At 41.3% G+C, this 17,887-nt stretch overlaps 1 protein-coding gene across 6 annotated transcripts in view; it reads left to right on the forward strand.

Annotated features, from left to right (window-relative positions):
- The window catches only part of LOC105494044 (nucleoporin 93), a 113,636-nt gene that overhangs the window by 64,548 nt on the left and 31,201 nt on the right, over positions 1–17,887 (forward strand). For all 6 annotated transcript variants that reach the window (XM_011762142.3, XM_071084570.1, XM_011762143.3 and 3 more), the window contains 2 exons: positions 2,724–2,786; positions 9,621–9,749. In XM_011762142.3, the coding sequence (XP_011760444.1) occupies positions 2,724–2,786; positions 9,621–9,749 (192 nt within the window). The remainder of the gene's footprint in view (positions 1–2,723; positions 2,787–9,620; positions 9,750–17,887) is intronic.

The raw sequence follows: 17,887 nt of genomic DNA on the forward strand, positions 1-17,887 counted from the left end.
GCTGGGATTATAGGTGCCTGCCACCACGGCTGGCTCATTTTTGTAGTTTTAGTAGAGACAGGGTTTCACCATGTTGGCCAGGATGGTCTCGAACTCTTGACCTCAAGTGATCCACCCACCTTGGACTCCCAAAGTGCTGAGATTACAGGCGTGAGCCACCACGCTTGGCCATGGAGTCTTTAAGAGGGAACTATTTCCTGGGCTCCTGGTCATTGTCCCTGTCCATCCCAGTGCACTGCCCAGGTTTTGGGGTGTGACAGCACGTGTTGGGGAGACTTAGGCCAATATGTAAGGAATTTGGGAAATCTATAATTAGTAATGTTTTATTTAAATGTACATCCCCAGTATTATCCTGCCTCCGAACCCACCTCCCCCACCTTCTTAAAAAGACTAAACAGAATACACTGAAGTGCCACATAATGATGTTTTGGTCAAGAACAGACCCAAATATACAACAGTGATCCCATAAGATTACAATACCATATTTTTGTTGTACCTTTTCTATAATTAGATACACAAACACTTACCATTATGTTACAATTGCCTGTAGTATTCAGTACAGTAACGTGCTGTACAGGTTGGTAGCCTGGGAGCAACAAGTTATACCATATGTAGCTTGGTGTAGTAGGCTATACCATCTAGGTTTATGTAAGTATATTCTATGATGTTCATACAACGATGAAATCACCTAGTAGGAGGCTTTCTCAGAATGTATCCCTGTTATTAAGTGATGCATGACTGTATACTAAAACATTACAGTTGTTAAATTACAATGATCAAAAACTAACCGTAACAGTAAGTTTCCAATGCAAGAAAATGATGGTGTTTTAATTTAGCTTGTCATTTTAAAAGCTTTTGCCAAATTCTTCTTTGTATTACGTTTTCCCAAAGTTTCTTTAAAAAGCAAAAACAGAGCTGGGCACAGTGGCTCACACCTGTAATCCTAGCACTTTGGGAAGCCAAGGCGGGTGGATCACGAGTTCAAGAGATTGAGATCATCCTGGCCAAAATGGTGAAATCCCGTCTCTACTAAGAACACAAAAATTAGCTGGGCATGGTGACATGCGCCTGTAGTCCCAGCTACTTGGGAGGCTGAGGCCAGAGAATCGCTTGATCCCAGGAGGCAGAAGTTGCAGTGAGCCGAGATGACGCCACTGCACTACAGCCTGGCAACAGAGCGAGACTCCGTCTCAAAAAAAAAAAAAAAAAAAAAAAAAAGCAAAAACACAAGACTGGGTGCAGTGGCTTACGCCAGTAATCCAAGCACTTTGGGAGGCAGATCACTTGCGGTCGAGCCAACACGTTGACCTCATCATGGCCAACATGGTGAAACCCTGTCTGTACTAAAAATACAAAAACTAGCTGGGTGTGGTGGTGCACGCTTGTAATCCCAGCTACTTGAGAGACTGAGCAGGAGGATCGCTTGGATTTAGGAGGCAGTTTACAGTGAGCCGAGATTGTGCCACTGCACTCCAGCCTGGGTGACAGAGCGATTTTAGACATGTATAAATGCACCAGTAGTGGCATGCTTGTACCTTGCATTGGAGTGTAGGTAGATCTGATTTGTAAGGTAACGTGAGTTCTTCATATTACAACTAAGACTTTGATCTCTACATGTCAGTTGATGGGTCATCTTCCTTGTTCCTACTCAGCCCCCAACCAGCCCAAGCTATGGAAAAGAAACTGCCCCCTTGTATGAAGAGCAAGGTGTTGGCAGGGAAGTGCAGTGTATATATCTGTCTGTCTGCAACTGTGGCTGTCAGAATAGTGTCTCAGCCCTTTTCCTATTGGATCTCGGCTGAAGCAAATAAGGACAATGAACAGCAGCAAAGAGATCATCCTGGGCATCTCTTTCGTTAATAGAAGTCACCAACAGATCTAAATCTAATCGATTCTAATAATAGAGCTACATATATTGAGCCTTGGGTCAATAACTTGATTACATTATCTTATTTTTTTACAAACAAGTAAGCTGAGGTTTAGGGAGTTTGGGTGACCTGGCTAAAGTCCTGCTACTAGTAGTAAATGGAGACACTAGGATTTGAAACTGCCAAATTTCAAAGCCTATCCTTTTGGCCATTGTGTTACTGTGTAGTTGCATTTTGCAGGCATTTAACCTGTTTATATTAAACTAGACTTGTAGGCTGTCTTTTCACCCTACCTATATTAAACGAGCAGTGGAGCAGACCTGAAACAGACAGAGCACATGGCAAAACCCTGGAAGAAATGTGTAAAGAAAGGATTTTTAGAATTTCCCAGACGTTGGCCAACAAGCGAAAAGCACACAGACAAATGGGCGATGATGATGTCCTCAATGTTAGAAAGAAATTAATATAAACCAACAGAGAAATATAGACTAAGGAACAGTTAGAGGAACTGTGACTAGCTCCATCACCAAGGCTGTATCTGCAATATGAGCCATTTAGGAATTTTGAAGGACAGTCTTGATTTTCCACTTTTTACATGTTTACAGGATATAGAACCCCACACTATTGTTTCATGGGAACTTTACTTTCTAACAATCATCATGTGCTCCCAGAATGGAATAAACTAAGAAACATCTGTAAAAGTCATCTATTTTGATGTTTTCAAATTGGGAGAGTTTTGTGAGGTGGAGGTAGGTAGCGTACTAGATACCATTATGGTTATCGTTTGTCTCTCAGTATACTTTTGATTTTTTGAAAGTTAGTTTTAAGTTGTGTTAATTTTTCCCCCATTTGTAGGGCTTTCTGAAGAATGAGAAGGACAATGCCCTGCTGTCTGCCATTGAAGAGTCCCGGAAGAGGGTAAGAAAATTAACCAAAATGTAGATGTATACGGATGAGGGCAAGAGGGTTGGGCGTGGTGGCTCACACCTGTAATCCTAACACTTTGGGAGGCGGATGTAGGAGGTTCGCTTGAGCCCAGGAATTCAAGATCAGCCTAGGCAACATAGTGAGACCCCATCTTTACAAAAAATGCAAAAAATTAGCTAAGCATGGTGGCACACGTCTGTGGTTGCAGCTACTCTGGTGGCTATGGGAGGGTTGCTTGAACCTGGGAGGTAGAGGCTGCAGTGAGCCAAGTTGTACCACTGCACTCCGTCCTGGGGGACAGAATGAGGAGTGAGATCCTGTCTCAAAAAAAAAAAAAAACAAAAAAAAAAACCAGATGGGGGCAGCAGTATATACTAGGGGAGTGTAGTGTAGGATCTGGAAGCTGGAATCTCTCACATGCCCAGTTCTCTCCTACCGAGAGAGTTCTACAGGAACCATTTTTTGAGAAGAATACCATGCTTTATAACTCTGTATGTATTTAGTGACTGCAATGCATCTGAGACACTGGACTGGACAATTAACTATTAATCTTAAAATGGAAAGACCAGAAAATTATTGGTTTCATTGTTATTGTATAAATGGTATTGTGGTTTCTACTGAATCAGCAGTTCAGAAAAGCAGCTGTGATCGCTGACAGTTTCCTTCAACTTATTTTCCTTTTATTACACAGTATTGAGTGGACCACCTTTTATATTAGCAATTTCTCCAAGTTCAAACACACACACACACACACATATAAAACTAGCTCCATGCTTGAAAAGATGGTAAATAAGTTCACCTAAGAGCAGCCATTATATGTGCAACAATATTCTGCAACAAGCAGTCGTGCAAGATACTCAAAGATTGTTTAACATGTGAGTTATCTCCGTTTATTTCTGACAAAGATCCAAATATCAGAATCTTTCTATAACATCCCATTATAGTGAAAGAGATTTTTGGGCCCTTGGGGCCTTATGGTGAGAGAGAAGAAAGGCTAGTTGTCCTGTGGAATTGGTTATAGAAGTGCAGCTTTCCCCAGGAAGGAGGCTGGCAGGGTACATTCCATCAGCTAGCAGTAGCCCTTTCTGCAAAGGGAGTAGGCTTGAAGTGAGACCTCTGTTTTGCTGTTTACTTATTTAGTTCTTATATCCAATGAAATTTATTCATTAGTTGTGTAGTTCAAAAATAATAAAGTGAAAAAAGTGCTGCTTCTCAGTGTGCTTTATTAAAATATTCTGTGAAGGTGAACATGTCTCAGTAGTACTGAGGTGAAATAGGGCTCGTTATTTAAATGACTGATATGTTTCATTATCAAAATAAAATTCCCATCATGTGCAGTGGCTCATGCCTGTAATCCCAGCAATTTGGAAGGACAAGGCAGGTGGATCACTTGAGGTCAGGAGTTCGAGACCAGCCCAGCCAACATGGCAAAAACCTGTCTCTACTAAAAATACAAAAATTAGCCAGGTGTGGTGGTGCACACCTGTAGTCCCAGCTACTCAAGGGGCTGAGGCAGGAGAATCGCTTGAATCTGGGAGGCAAAGGTTGCAGTGCACTGAGATCGCACCACTGCATTCTAGCCAGGGCGACAGAGCGAGACTCTGTCTCAAAAAAATAAATAAAATTCCCAAAATTTCATTAATTATATTGTTGGTGATAGTACTTAGTCACAGATAGAGAGAAATTCACTTGATTCAGATCTGAAAATATTTTTAAAAGGGTTTTCTTTTGGTTCACACATTAAGTGAGTTACCAACATTGATTCTCCTGCTGTAAAGGACCAATGAAATTAAATTAGGATTGTTGAATGCTACCAAGCTTTATTAGTCCATTTACCCCGCAGAATGTGTTTCTGGAATTGGCAGTCTCTGAACATTGTGCCATACTGAGACTAAATTTGCAGCCAGCCAAAACATTTAGGTGACATACCACAGTGCAAAATGTGTGCATATGTGTTTGTGAGGGAGGCATTCCAGTGTTGGGAGCCAGCCTAGGGGGAGACCTTTGACCTGTCTGGACACCAGGAAACTGCCACTGAGCAAGAATCATTTTCACACAAAAAGTGAGCAACTTTCTGGTATTTTTGTGACTGTTTTATGTTTGAATAACTTGCCAGTGTCCTGCTGAAATGCCAAGAAAACAAGCTACAAAACCACAAGTGTGTCCTGTCTTTCCCCATTTGGCACATCCCAGCAAAAACAGAACAACATTATCAGAACATATGCAGTGTTTCTAAAAGCCAGCAACAGTGCAGTAATAAACGGGTGTGAAGTCAAAGCATATTGCCCTCTTCCCTTTATGAAAATGGGGTTCAAATGCTCCCCACCTGCTCTTAATTCAGCTGCCCAATTCTTTCCATGCTTTTTTTCTTGTGTTCAAAGAGAAATATTTTCCACACATAGTAACTTGAAAGATTCAGATTTAATTTATAATAGTTTCTCCACTGTTTTGTCATTTTTTGTGGTTTGTTTTTGCCTTCCTTTTAATTTTTAGATTTCTCCGTACTCTTCCAGTTTATCCTTTTTCTTTTCCTTTGAGTTTCTTCTTAACACTGTTTCCCACCTCACCTTAGACTCTCACTGCCCTCCTCTTCTCTTAGTTGTTAGTTGAGCAGTTCTGTTGATTCTGTCTCATTAGTTAGCAATGCTTCCTCTAGTTAGCATTCTTCTTTGCACTTTAGTTCAGTGGTTCAGATGTGGATATAAACAGAATAGGTTGGAATGGGACAGATGGGTGACTAATCATCCCTGATTAACCCACAGATTGAATGTTCCATTACCTCTAATGTAATTAAGATAAGCTGGGGGTGATGCAATTAAGGGAAGAGAATTTTGATATTGGATCATTTATTTATTTTTTGAGACAGGGCCTTGCTCTGTCACCCAGGCTGGAGTGTAATGGTGTGATCTCGGCTCACTGCAACCTCCATCTCCAGGGTTCAAGTGATTCTCCTGCCTCAGCCTCCTGAGTTAGCTGGGATTACAGGCATCAGCCACCACGCCCAGCTAATTTTTGCATTTTTAGTAGAGATGGGGTTTCACCTCGTTGGCCAGGCTGGTCTCAAACTCCTGACCTCAAGCAATTTGCCTGCCTGGGGCATTTATTTTTATTTGAAACTCCTTATCACACTAATGGTAAATAGAACTACAGCAGTGTTCATTCAGGTTATGAGGGTGTTTCTAAATGAGTAGCCTGGCATACTTTCAGATACATCTGAGGATTTGAACCCAGAAAGCTGATAGTGTTCAAAGCACTTTCAAAGTACTAAGCAGGAGTTCTTGGCACACAGGCAGGCAGCCCAATTAACAGGGAATGGTTAATTCCTACTGTCGTCATTCTGACCCTTACCTGATGCTGAAAGTCTGTCTCCACTGTCCTCTTCAGCAGTTTCTGTGGGTGGTACATTGTCTGTTTTCTTTAATTGCCTTTGCTACTCTGCCACTGTTGGCCAGAGGTCTTGTCCTTAAGAAAAAGACTTAGTACACTTTGTGGTGCGCTCACTTCGTGTTGCAGCTCGGTAGGCTGTATAATGTATCAACCTTCCCCTGCCTCCTTCTACCCTACCTGATCCTCTTGCCACCTGGTCCTCCATTTGACCTTGCTGGGAGAGGCTAGAGGCTGAGGAGGCAGTTGGTTTGACCACTATGTGGGAAAGTTTTAGACAAAATTGTGGCTCACACTTGTCTATTCTTTCTGGACAACTTCTAAGAAAATTATCTCTTCCCCTGCACCCCACCTTTATGTTCCATCATACTTCTCTTCATTTAAAATGCATAACTTTCATGTTTAAGTTTACTGGTGTGAGCAAGAAGCAAAGGTTTTTCTCTGGGTATTTTTCAGCTCAGGCTAACTGACTGGAATGGTCCATTCTGCCTGACTCTCAGTGAAAAGAAAAAAACCAGTTGGAAGACTGTTTTTAAAGTTTGTGATTATCGTTTCTCCTGTGACTGCAGAATATGTATTAGAAAAGGGTCCAGCAATGCACCAGCCTTCTTCCTAATCATATGTCTGTGTGTGTGTATGTCTGATGTCCTTTTTTCACATTTTAATAAATATTGGTCTAATTCGAAACATCCCAATTGTAGGAAGAGTATATGTATGTGATTTTTCTAACAGTTCCCCAAAGCTCATGCATATCAATATTATCAGTATAAATTATCTGGGTTGCCAATAATAAAGCAGGCATTGCTAATACTCATTCCCTTATTGTTGCCTAATTAGATGCCAATCTGAATGTAAATGAAATGGCTTTTTGAAAAGGCTTAAGCTGATGGGAAACCTGGTCTGCCAGTTGAAGAATAATAGGCTAAGAATGGTCATAATTCAATATATCTGTGTTATTTTAATTCTCAGATTTTTTTTTTTTGTCATCTTCCTTATTCCCTCTCCTGCCCCCTCCCCAGATTTCCTTTCTTTTTTCTTTACCTTCTGAATGCCTTTATTTTGGCAGCTACCTGCAACTACTAGTAGACAGTGGCTTTTCAGTAACTTTGAGTAGACTGGTAGGCAGTTTAATCCCAGAAGGCTATTTTTCTTTTGCTGGTTTACTTCCTTCTATGAAAATATTAGTGTTTCTTTAAAAAATAAAATAAAATCACTGGGGCCAAGTGCAGTGGTTCACGCCTGTCATCCCAGCACTTTGGGAGGCCAAGGTGGTCGGATCACTTGAGGTCAGGAGTTCGAGACCAGCCTGGCCAACATGGTGAAACCCTGTCTCTACTAAAAGTCTTAATACAAAAGTTAGCCAGGTGTGGTGGTGCATGCTTGTAATCCTAGCTACTTGGGAGGCTGAGGTGGGAAGATGGCATGAACTCAGGAGGCGGGGTTTGCAGTGAGCTGAGATCGTTCCACTGCACTCCAGCCTGGGCAACAGAAAAAAATATATAATAATAATAATATAAAACACTGGGAGAAACTTTTTTTTCCTTTTCTTAGATGTTTATTATATCGTAAGATACTATTGATTTTATAATCCGTCATTATTTTATATGCTACAAAGAAAAATTACTGCTATGATATACGATCTAATTTCAGAGCTTATATAAAGATGTTTATATTAGTAAACACATGGAAAGATGCTCAACATCACTAGTCATTAGGGGAACATAAAACCACAGTGACATACCACTTTACACCCTTTAGGATGGTTACAAGCAAAAACAGGGGGGAAAAAAAAATATATATATATATGGTTTTTATGTTTTTGTTTTCTGTGACATATATATATATATATATATATATATATATATATATATATATGGTTTTTATGTTTTTTTGCTCTGTTGCCTAGGCTGGAGTGCAGTGGTGCAATCACAGCTCACTGCAACCTCTGCCTCCTGGGTTCAAGTGATTCTCATGTCGCAGCCTCCCAAGTAGCTGGGATTACAGGCATGCACCACCACACCCAGCTGATTTTTGTATTTTTAGTAGTAGTAGGTTTTCACCATGTTGACCAGGGTGGTCTTGAACTCCTGACCTCAAGTGATCTACCTGCCTTGGCCTCCAAAAGTGCAGGGATTACAGGGAGCCACCTTGTGTGGCCAGAAAAAAACGTTATTAAGTGTTGGTGAGGATGTAGAGAAATTGAAAACCTTGTGCACTGCAGGTAGGAATGTGAAGTGGTACAGCCTCTATGGAAATAGTATGGAGGTTCCTCACAAAATTAAAAATAAAATTACCATGCAGTTCCACTTCTGAGTATATACCCAGAAGAATTGAAAGCAGGGATATTTGTACACCCACGTTTATAGTATTATTCACAAAAGCCAAGAAGTGGAAGCAACTCGGGTGTCCATCAGTGAATGAATGGATAAAGAAAATGGTATATTCATACAATGGAATATTTTTCAGCTTTAAAAAGAAAGGAAATTCTGACACTTGCTACAACTCTTAAGGACATTATGCTGATTGTCTCTGGCCCATTTCACTCACAAAAACAAATACTGTATGATTCCATTTATGTGAGGTACCTTGAGTAGTCAAATTCACAAAGACAGAAAGTAGAGTGGTGGTTGCCAGGAGCTAAGAGATGGTGGTGATAGTTGCACAACAGTGAGAATGTACTTAATACCACTGAACTAGACACTTTAAAATGGTTTATATGAGCTGGGCACCGTGGCTCACACCTGTAATCCCATCACTTTGGGAGGCCGAGGTGGGCAGATCACCTGAGGTCAGGAGTTTGAGACCAGCCTGGCCAACATGGTGAAACCCCGTCTCTACTAAAAATATAAAAATTAGCTAGGCATGGTGGCGGGCACCTGTAATCCCAGCTACTCAGTGAAATAGGGTATGTTGCAAACAGTTGTCAGCAAGTTTATTTAATTTTTTCTTTGGAGACAAGGTCTTGCTCTGTTGCCCAGGTTGGAGTGCAGTTTGTTTTGTTTTGGGACAGGGTTTTGCTCTGTCACCCAGGAGGGAGTGCATGTTGCGATCACAGCTCACTGCAGCCTCGACTTCCTGGGCTCAAGTGATCCTCCCACCTCAGTCTCCCAAGTAGCTGGGACTATAGGTGCACACCACTGTACCCAGCTAATTTTTTGTAGAGAGGGTTTTGCCATGTTGCCTAGGCTGCTCTCGAACACCTGAGCTCAAGCAACCTGCCTGCCTTGGCTTCCCAAAATGCTGGGATTACAGTTGTAAACCACCACGCTCAGCCAGTAAATTCTTTAAAGATAATTTTTAAAGTAGATTGCTTTTTCTCTACCTGTGGAGAAGTGGTCGGTCTGGAGGGCTTTAGGTTTCTGTTGGGTCTTAAAAGAAACCATGTTTTTTTGTTTTTGTTTTTTTTCCTGAGGATCATTGTTCTCTGTTCCTTTCTGACAGACCTTCGGCATGGCTGAGGAGTACCATCGAGAGTCAATGTTGGTCGAGTGGGAGCAAGTGAAACAGCGAATTCTGCACACACTGCTGGCGTCAGGAGAAGACGCCCTCGACTTTACTCAAGAAAGCGAGGTAGCTTGAATACAAAAGATAAACTACTCTTAATAAAAACATGAAGTCAAAGAATGCTTGTCTACTTGACTAGTATTTTTGGCACAGTGGATCACTGTCTTCCTCTTGAAACACTTTCTTCACTTAGCTTTTAGGATGCCACATTTGCCTGGACTTCCTCCAACATGTCTGCCTGCTTCTACTTAGTCTCCTTTGCTGAGCTTTCGTCAAATTCCCTGACCTCTATAGGTTTGAGTGTCCCAGGGCTCAGTCCTTGACCTCTTCAGTTTCTCTCTCAGTCACTGTCCTGTGATTTCATCTGGGCTTGGGGCTTTAAATACCTATCATCTCTATGTCAAAGAGTTTCAGATTTACGCCTGCAGCCTTGAACCTTAGTGCTAATTTATCTAGTTAATTTATCTAGCCAGTGTTAATTTATCTAGTTGCCTTCTTGGCACTGCTTGTATGTCTCGTTGCCATCACTGGTTAAGTATGTCCAGAATTGAGTCATGATAGCAACTCCTTCCCTATCCTCCTTCTCTTCTCACAGAGTTCCCTATCTTTATAAATGGCAGTTCCAGTTTTTCACTTGCTCAAATCAGACACCTCAGCCTCACTTTTGTCCTCTCCATCTTGCCCATTTCATACCCGGTCTCTTTCACATGTTGACAAATCCAGTTAACCCTGCCTTAAAATATACCCAGAATCCAACCACTTCTCATTGCCTCCATTTTTAACACTCTGGTACAAATCACTGTCATCTCTTGCTTGGATTATTGAATTGGCCTCCTAACTGTTTGTTGTTATTGCCTTGTAACAGATTACTCCAGACCTGGTTTGTTGAAAACAAGTGGTTATTTCTGGCTCAGGGTCTCTAGGCGCAATCAGGGTATTGGCCAAGGCTGCACTCATTTCAAGGCTAGATGCAAGAGGCATCTACTCGCAAGGTCATTCATATGGCTGTTGGCAAGCCTTAAGTCCTCTCTGACTCTTGGCTGCAGACATCATTTTCTTTTCAAATGAGCCTCTATATTGTGCTGCTCAACAGCATGATAGCTTGCTTCCCCTAGAACAAGAGGGAAGGGGTCCGAGGGAGAGCTAAAGAGCCCCCAAGACAGAAACTATCATCTTTCTGTAACTTAAAAGTAGTATCCCACCTCTGTTGGTCAGAAGTAAGTCACTAAATCTAGCCTACACTCCAGGGGAGAGGATTATGCAAGGGCTTGACTACCAGGAGGTGGGAGTTATTGGGGCCATCTTAGAGGCTGCTGACCACTCTGGTCTTTGTGCTTTTGCTGTTGCACGCTGCTACAGTCTCAACACAGCAGCAAGAACACAACTTAAAGGACAGGTTAGATTGTGTCACTTCTCTGCTCAGAACCCTTCAGTGACTCTCATCTCATACAGAATGAAAACCAAAGTCTTCACTTTGACATGTGGGTCCCTACAGACCTAGTCTTGTTGCCTCTCCAAGCTCATCTTGTGCTGCTTTTCCCATTGCTCTTGCTGCGCCAGCTGAACAGGCTCCTTACAGGTTGCTTCAGCAAACCTGGTAGCCCTGCTTCTGCCTCTGGTCCTCTGCGCTTCCTGTTGCTTCTGCCAGGAATGCCCTTCCCCTAAAGGACTGCATGGCAGTCTCTCTCACTTCCTTCAAATATTTACGCAGTGCCATCTCAGACCTTCCAAGGCCCTGAAATCCAAATCAACCCCTTCTTATTCAACACTTTGCATATCCCCTTCTCTTGCTGTATTTTTCTTTTTGGCATATCCTTCTGTGTGCCATAGTATATGTTTTATGTCTTTATATTGTCTCTTTCTCCCATTAGAATGTAAGCTTATTGAAGATAAGGATCTTTGTTTTGTTTATTCCTTTATCTCCAGTGCCTGGAAGAGTCCCTGGAACACTGTAGATGCTCAGGAAATATTTGTTGAGTAAATCATTTGACTGTAGCTAACTTCATGCTAGCTGAAGTATTAGGGATATATTGAAACAGTGTATTTTAGAATGGTTATGTTAAGTAGCCCTTTTCTTAATTGCCAGTGTTAATTGACTGGCAGTAGTGCTAAGTTGAGATTTTTTTCCCTTTTTAAAATTTAAAAATATAAGCAGTGTGGCCAGGTGTGGTGGTTCACGCCTGTAATCCCAGCATTTTGGGAGGCCAAGGAGGGCGGATCATAAGGTCAGGAAATCGAGGCCATCCTGGCCAACATGGTGAAACCTGGTCTCTACTAAAAATACAACAATTAGCTGGGCATGGTGGCATGTGCCTGTAATCCCAGGTACTCGGGAGGCTGAGGCAGGAGAATCGCTTGAACCAGGGGAGTCAGAGGTTGCAGTGAGCTGAGATCCCGCCACTGCACTCCAGCCTGACGACAAAGCGAGACTCCATCTCAAAATATAAATATGTATATATATGCAGTGTGGTTGTATGATTCAAATATTAAAGCACCTTGTCCCCAAATACCCTATTCTTTTCTCCCTTTGTCTTCCCCATAGGTAGTCACTATTAGTACTTTCTTGTGTAAATTTGCAAAGTGTCTTTATACAAGTATATGAGACTGTATATGCTTATCCCCAATCCTTCTTACACAAACATTAGCTACTGCATGCTCTGTTTTGCATTTTTTCTTTCTTCCCTTCATGTATCCCAGAGATCTTTCCTGAGAGGGATTTTGAGGCTACATCCAGGAGCAGCAAAAAAGAGTGTCTCCCTTTATCTGTGATTTTTGCCTTGTGCCAGAGGGAGCCAGGGCTTGCCACACATTTACCACCCAGGTGTTGAGGAAGGACAGCCCTGGGCTTTTTCCTAGCTTTTCCAGTTCAGGGTGACTAGTTCTGAGGCTTTGTCCAAGTTATTTAATTAACCCTGCAGACCTTCAGGGTCTTTACTGATTGAAATGAGATTATTGGGGAAGATAGTGATAATGTAAAGCACCTGACCCATAATAGCCATTCCCTATTGTCTTTTAAAAAGCAGTTTCATGTAATTTAGAGGTGAAGATTTAAAATTATGTTACAAAAATTATGTTACAAAAATTATAGTGCTAGATGTTTTCAGGTAATATCAGTGCTTCCTGATAAATCTTTTTTTTTTCCCTCAAGTTATTTCATGAGTAGCTAAGATTCTTTTTGCACATCGAGATGAGAAAACTGAGGCTCAGAGAGACACATAATATGCTGGTAAGACTCAGGACGGTTGGCCTATGGACTCTTACTCTACTGAGGTCTAGGTCAAAGATACATAGGTTGGCAAAGGGTAACTGCACATCCGGTATCTATTCCTGGTTTGTTCCTGATTTAAACACCAAGGTTTTTGGTTTGGTTTTGTTTATTAAACTAGCCCCCAAATAAATAGATGCCAAAGTCATTGTGTTGGGAAATTGCTCATTAAGGACCCTGTCCCATATTTCTTAGACTTAAAGATTTCAGACTGAAATCAGAGTCTTTGGGAACGAAGAACAAATGTATAGTATCGTTGGTCAGCCTAATGTTTCTTTCTCAATTCTTTGTGAATCTCAGCAAATAATTAGAACAGCTCATGGTTTTATAAACTTCACTTTTTAAAATGGTGTTAATAGGTTGTGTTCTGTATTGGGATTTGGAAGTAATTATAAATTGATAATGGGATGTTCTTTCTTGATTGCTCTTCTCTTAAAAATAGAATAGTCTGTTTAGTAGACTCTTCTTACTTGACCTCAAGTCCCCTTGGAAGGGAGTTATCTATGCTTTTGCTGTTCTCTATTGTGACACCTGGCAGAGTAGATAGTTTGTAAATGTTGGCAAGTGATGCATATAGGTCTTTCTTCAGATTATCCAGGAAACTGCCCTTTTCTGGAATCTTACAGATTTTGTTGTTTGTTGTTTGAACTTTTTTCCTGATGTATAACGTGTATATGGAAAAGTGTGCAGACGTAAGTATGCAACTCAGGCTGAGTGCAGTGGCTTACACCTGTAATCCCAGCATTTTGGGAGGCTGAGGCAGGAGGATCACTTGAGTCCAGGAGTTTGAGACCAGCCTGGGCAACATAGTGGGACCCCGTCTCTACAAAAAGAATTTTTTTAATTAGCTGGACACGGTTACATGCTCCTGTAGTCTGAGCTACTCAAGAGCCTCAGGTGGGAGGATCGCTTGAACCCAGAAGGTTGGGGCTGCAGTGAGCTGTGATTGCACCACTGTACCCCAGCCTGTACACCCAGCCTGGGCAACACAGTGAGACTCTGTCTCAAAAAATAAAAAAATTTTTTTAAAGTGTACAACTCAATCATCACAAATGGAACACACCCAGATGAGGAAACAGAACATTACCAGCACCCCAGAAATCCTCTCTGTGGTCCTTTCTGGTCACTACCCCTATCAACAAGGGAAACCACTGTCTTGACATCCAGTATCATAAATTAATTTTGCCTGTTTTTGAACTTTACGTAAATGGAGTCATACAGTATCTACTGTTGTTTCTAGGTGCTTTTATGTAACCTTTTGTATACTATTGGATGTACTTTTAAGCCATTCATTCTCATGGCTAAATAGTATAACTGCAATTTGTTTATCCATTCTAGTATTAGTGAACCTTTGAGTAGTTTCCAGTTCTTTTATAAATAGTGCTATTGTGAGCATTTTTGTGTTTTGGTGAGCACATATTTACATCTCTGTTGGGTACACCTAAGAGGGGAATGGCTGAACCAGAGGGTATGCATGTGTTTCGCATTAGTAGATACTGCCAAACTGTTTTCCAAAATGGTTGTATTGGTGTTGGTGTACCCTCCCACCAGCAGTATGTGAGAATTCCATTTGTTCCATATCTTTGCCACATGTGATGTTTCTGTCCATTCCAGTGTGTATGTGGAACCTTGTGTTCTTATAGGCCTTTCCCATATAATTTCCTTCAAAAGAATGAAAAGGTGATATCTTCACATGAATAGACACTTTGTCCACCCTCTTTATAGGAGAATACACAACGTAAAAGGCATAAAAGACAGGTTTTGGTATTCAGCAGGCTTTGGGTCCCCAAGCCTGGGCTTCCTCATTATGAAATACCATTTTTTTGTTGTTTTTTTGAAACAGAGTCTCACTCTGTCACCCAGGCTGGAGTGGAGTGGCGTGATTCTCGTGATCTTGTGATCCGCCCGCCTCAGCCTCCTGAATAACTGGGATTACAGGCATGCGCCACCGTGCCCAGTTAATCCTTGTATTTTTAGTAGAGACGGGGTTTCACCATGTTGGCCGGGCTGGTCTCGAACTCCTGACCTCAAGTGATCTACCCTCCTCCCCTTCCCAAAGTGCTGGGATTACAGGTGTGAGCCACTGTGTCTGGCCATGAAATGCCTTTCTTGAAAAACTGTTGTTGTAAGGAATGTAGAATATGTAAAGTGGCCAGCCTGGTGCCTAGCATAGTGTACACAATCAGCACATTCTAGCATTCTTTGTGCGATTGTTGGTGTTTGGTAAGATACACATTTTTACTTTAATCATTTTGATATGGATCCATCCCTTTTTAAGTGTTTTCCTTGATTTATAAAGTATCGTTAGGAATCAAAAAAATCTTTGCATATAAATAGAGGAGATAATTAAGGGAGTTTGATGATATCTAAAACATTCTTTTCTGGGCACCTTATTGTCAGGAATAAGGTCTTTGGAATACAGAGTCATTAGTTAAGAAGGCAGTTTCACATCATTTTGAGCTGACCTTAGCACTTGAAGGAAAATGTCCAAATTTGGGTAATATAATATAAAGAGAGGCTCAAAGCTCTTTTTTTTTTCTTAGCAAAAAGTACGCTAGGATATAGTGGTTTCTGAAACATGATTTTCCCCCATGCCTTCCAATAATAGGAGTTTCCCCCAGTTCTTTCTAAAGGAGACATTGGTAATATCTGTTCCTAGCAAGTTTTTTTTTTTGAGACAGAGTCTTGCTCTATTGCCCAGGCTGGAGTGCAGTGGTGCAATCTCGGCTCACTGCAAGCTCCGCCTCCTGGGTTCACGCCATTCTCCTGCCTCAGCCTCCCGAGTAGCTGGGACTACAGGCGCCTGCAACCACACCCAGCTAATTTTTATATTTTTAGTAGATACGGGGTTTCACTGTGTTAGCCAGGATGGTCTGGATCTCCTGATCTTGTGATCCGCCCGCCTCGGCCTCCCAAAGTACTGGGATTACAGGCGTGAGCCACTGCGCCTGGCCCCCCTAGCAAGTTTTAATAAAGGAAATGATGCTTCAGTAGCATAGAGTCAATTTGGGAAATTAATTTCCTTAGGATATCATTGGAAGAAAAGGGTATATTTTTTAGAGGAAAGTAGGAATTGAAAGATTGTTACTAACTCTTTAAGTTGTGGTGTGAATAAAAATGATGTGCTTTGAAACAAAAATGAGACCCCTGGCTATGAATCCTCGCATCCCAGTTTTGTGTCTGCTTAGCGTGAGGAAGAACTTCCCTGTTGAGGCTTGCATGACAGCATGCAAGATTCGAGCAGTTTGGGGAATCCATGATGTACCTTAGCCAATTTTTAAAACAACATTTAAAGGTAAATTTAACCTGAGTGTAGTCTACTGACTGCTTTGTGATATTAGACATAGTCAATGGGCAGTCCCTTAATGTATTGTCTGGAAAATGACTCAGCAAGAAACAGGCTCATTAGAGAAGCTGAACTGTGGCTTAATGAGTGTAGATAATGATGGTAACATTTCACACTATGATATGTGAACAGTGTATGTTGAACATAGTCGCTAATTTTGATAACTGTCTTAATACCATATTCCATCACTTCTCAGTCATGCATCTGTTTTACATCTCAACATCTCTCAAATCAGGATATGTCTTAAATTCAGTAGTATATCATTAACAGCATTTTAAAATTTCTTAGTGATACATAAAATGACAGTGTTTTACAATAGGTGGACTATTAGATGAAATGAAATACAGTAGAATATGAACTAACAGTTTGAAAACTGCAGACCATAGGATTCTGAACTGTATTTTGTGACTCCCTGGCAGTTTCCTTGGGGATGGACCCAGTTCACCTGTTAGGGGTTTGAGTAGGAGTTCAGGTATAGAAAGTGCTCTGCTGCTCTTTCAAAAAGATTTTTTAAAAACCTCAACTCAACAGGCCCTTGATTTTATTGTCGTGATGTATCATACACAAACTGTCTGATCTTGTGTGCTCTTCTGACAGTAGAGGAGTGTAGACCCACTCTGCTGCTCTTCCCATCCTGCACCCAAACACAACCTGTCAGTGATGCACACCCTTCCAGTTTCTCCAAGGTGCTTACATGCACATTTGTATATCTTATCGATTTATTATCACAAATAGATATTATTTTATATATTCCTATAATTTTGCATTATGTTGTTGTACATAGTTTACAACTTCTCCTAGATTGGTACACGTAGGTGTCTGTCGTTTTTTAGTAGTTATAATAGTGTTCCAGCCTATGTGTGGCTTAGGTATTCTTCTCATTTTGTCCATGGTCACACAGTCATTAGTAGGGTTAATAAGGTCACACAATTATTAGCTGGGTTGCGTTTAGGACCCTCGTCCTCTCTGGTCCCTGGTTGGTGTTTTTTTCCTGGTAGTACTGGACTTTTGCATACATATTTTAAAGCTAACTATTGTGAATTAATCACCGTGTTTCCATTTTGCTTACATAAAGCCAAAACATTCCACTTAGAAGTTAAATTCTTTTCCATTTGCAGCATCATCGTATTTTCTTACTACCCTATATTCATTTTGCTAGGAGTGCTAGTTGCATTCCTTTTTTTCTTTTTATCCCCCACCTTTGAGACAGGGTCTCTGTCACCCAGGTTGGAATACGGTGGCGCAATCTCAGCTCACTGCAACTTCCGCTTCCCAGGCTCAAATGATCCTCTCGCTTCAGCCTCCCAAGTATTATAGCTGGGACTACAGGCGCACTCCACCACACCCAGCTAATTTTTGTTTTTGTTTTTTGTAGAAACGGGTTTCACCATGTCACCCAGGCTGGTCTTGAACTCCTGGACTCAAGCGATCCACCTGCCCCCAGCCTCCCAAAGTGCTAAGATTACAGGCATGAGCCACCACGCCCTGCCTGCATTTCGTTTTTTCTAACTAGAATATGCTTTCCTTGGAAAAGATTTTTATGCATCCCTGGATACACTTTGTACGATAGTAGGTGCTTAATAAAAGTTTGCA

Source organism: Macaca nemestrina, chromosome 18 (assembly GCF_043159975.1).
Source record: "Macaca nemestrina isolate mMacNem1 chromosome 18, mMacNem.hap1, whole genome shotgun sequence".
Lineage (NCBI taxonomy): Eukaryota > Metazoa > Chordata > Mammalia > Primates > Cercopithecidae > Macaca > Macaca nemestrina.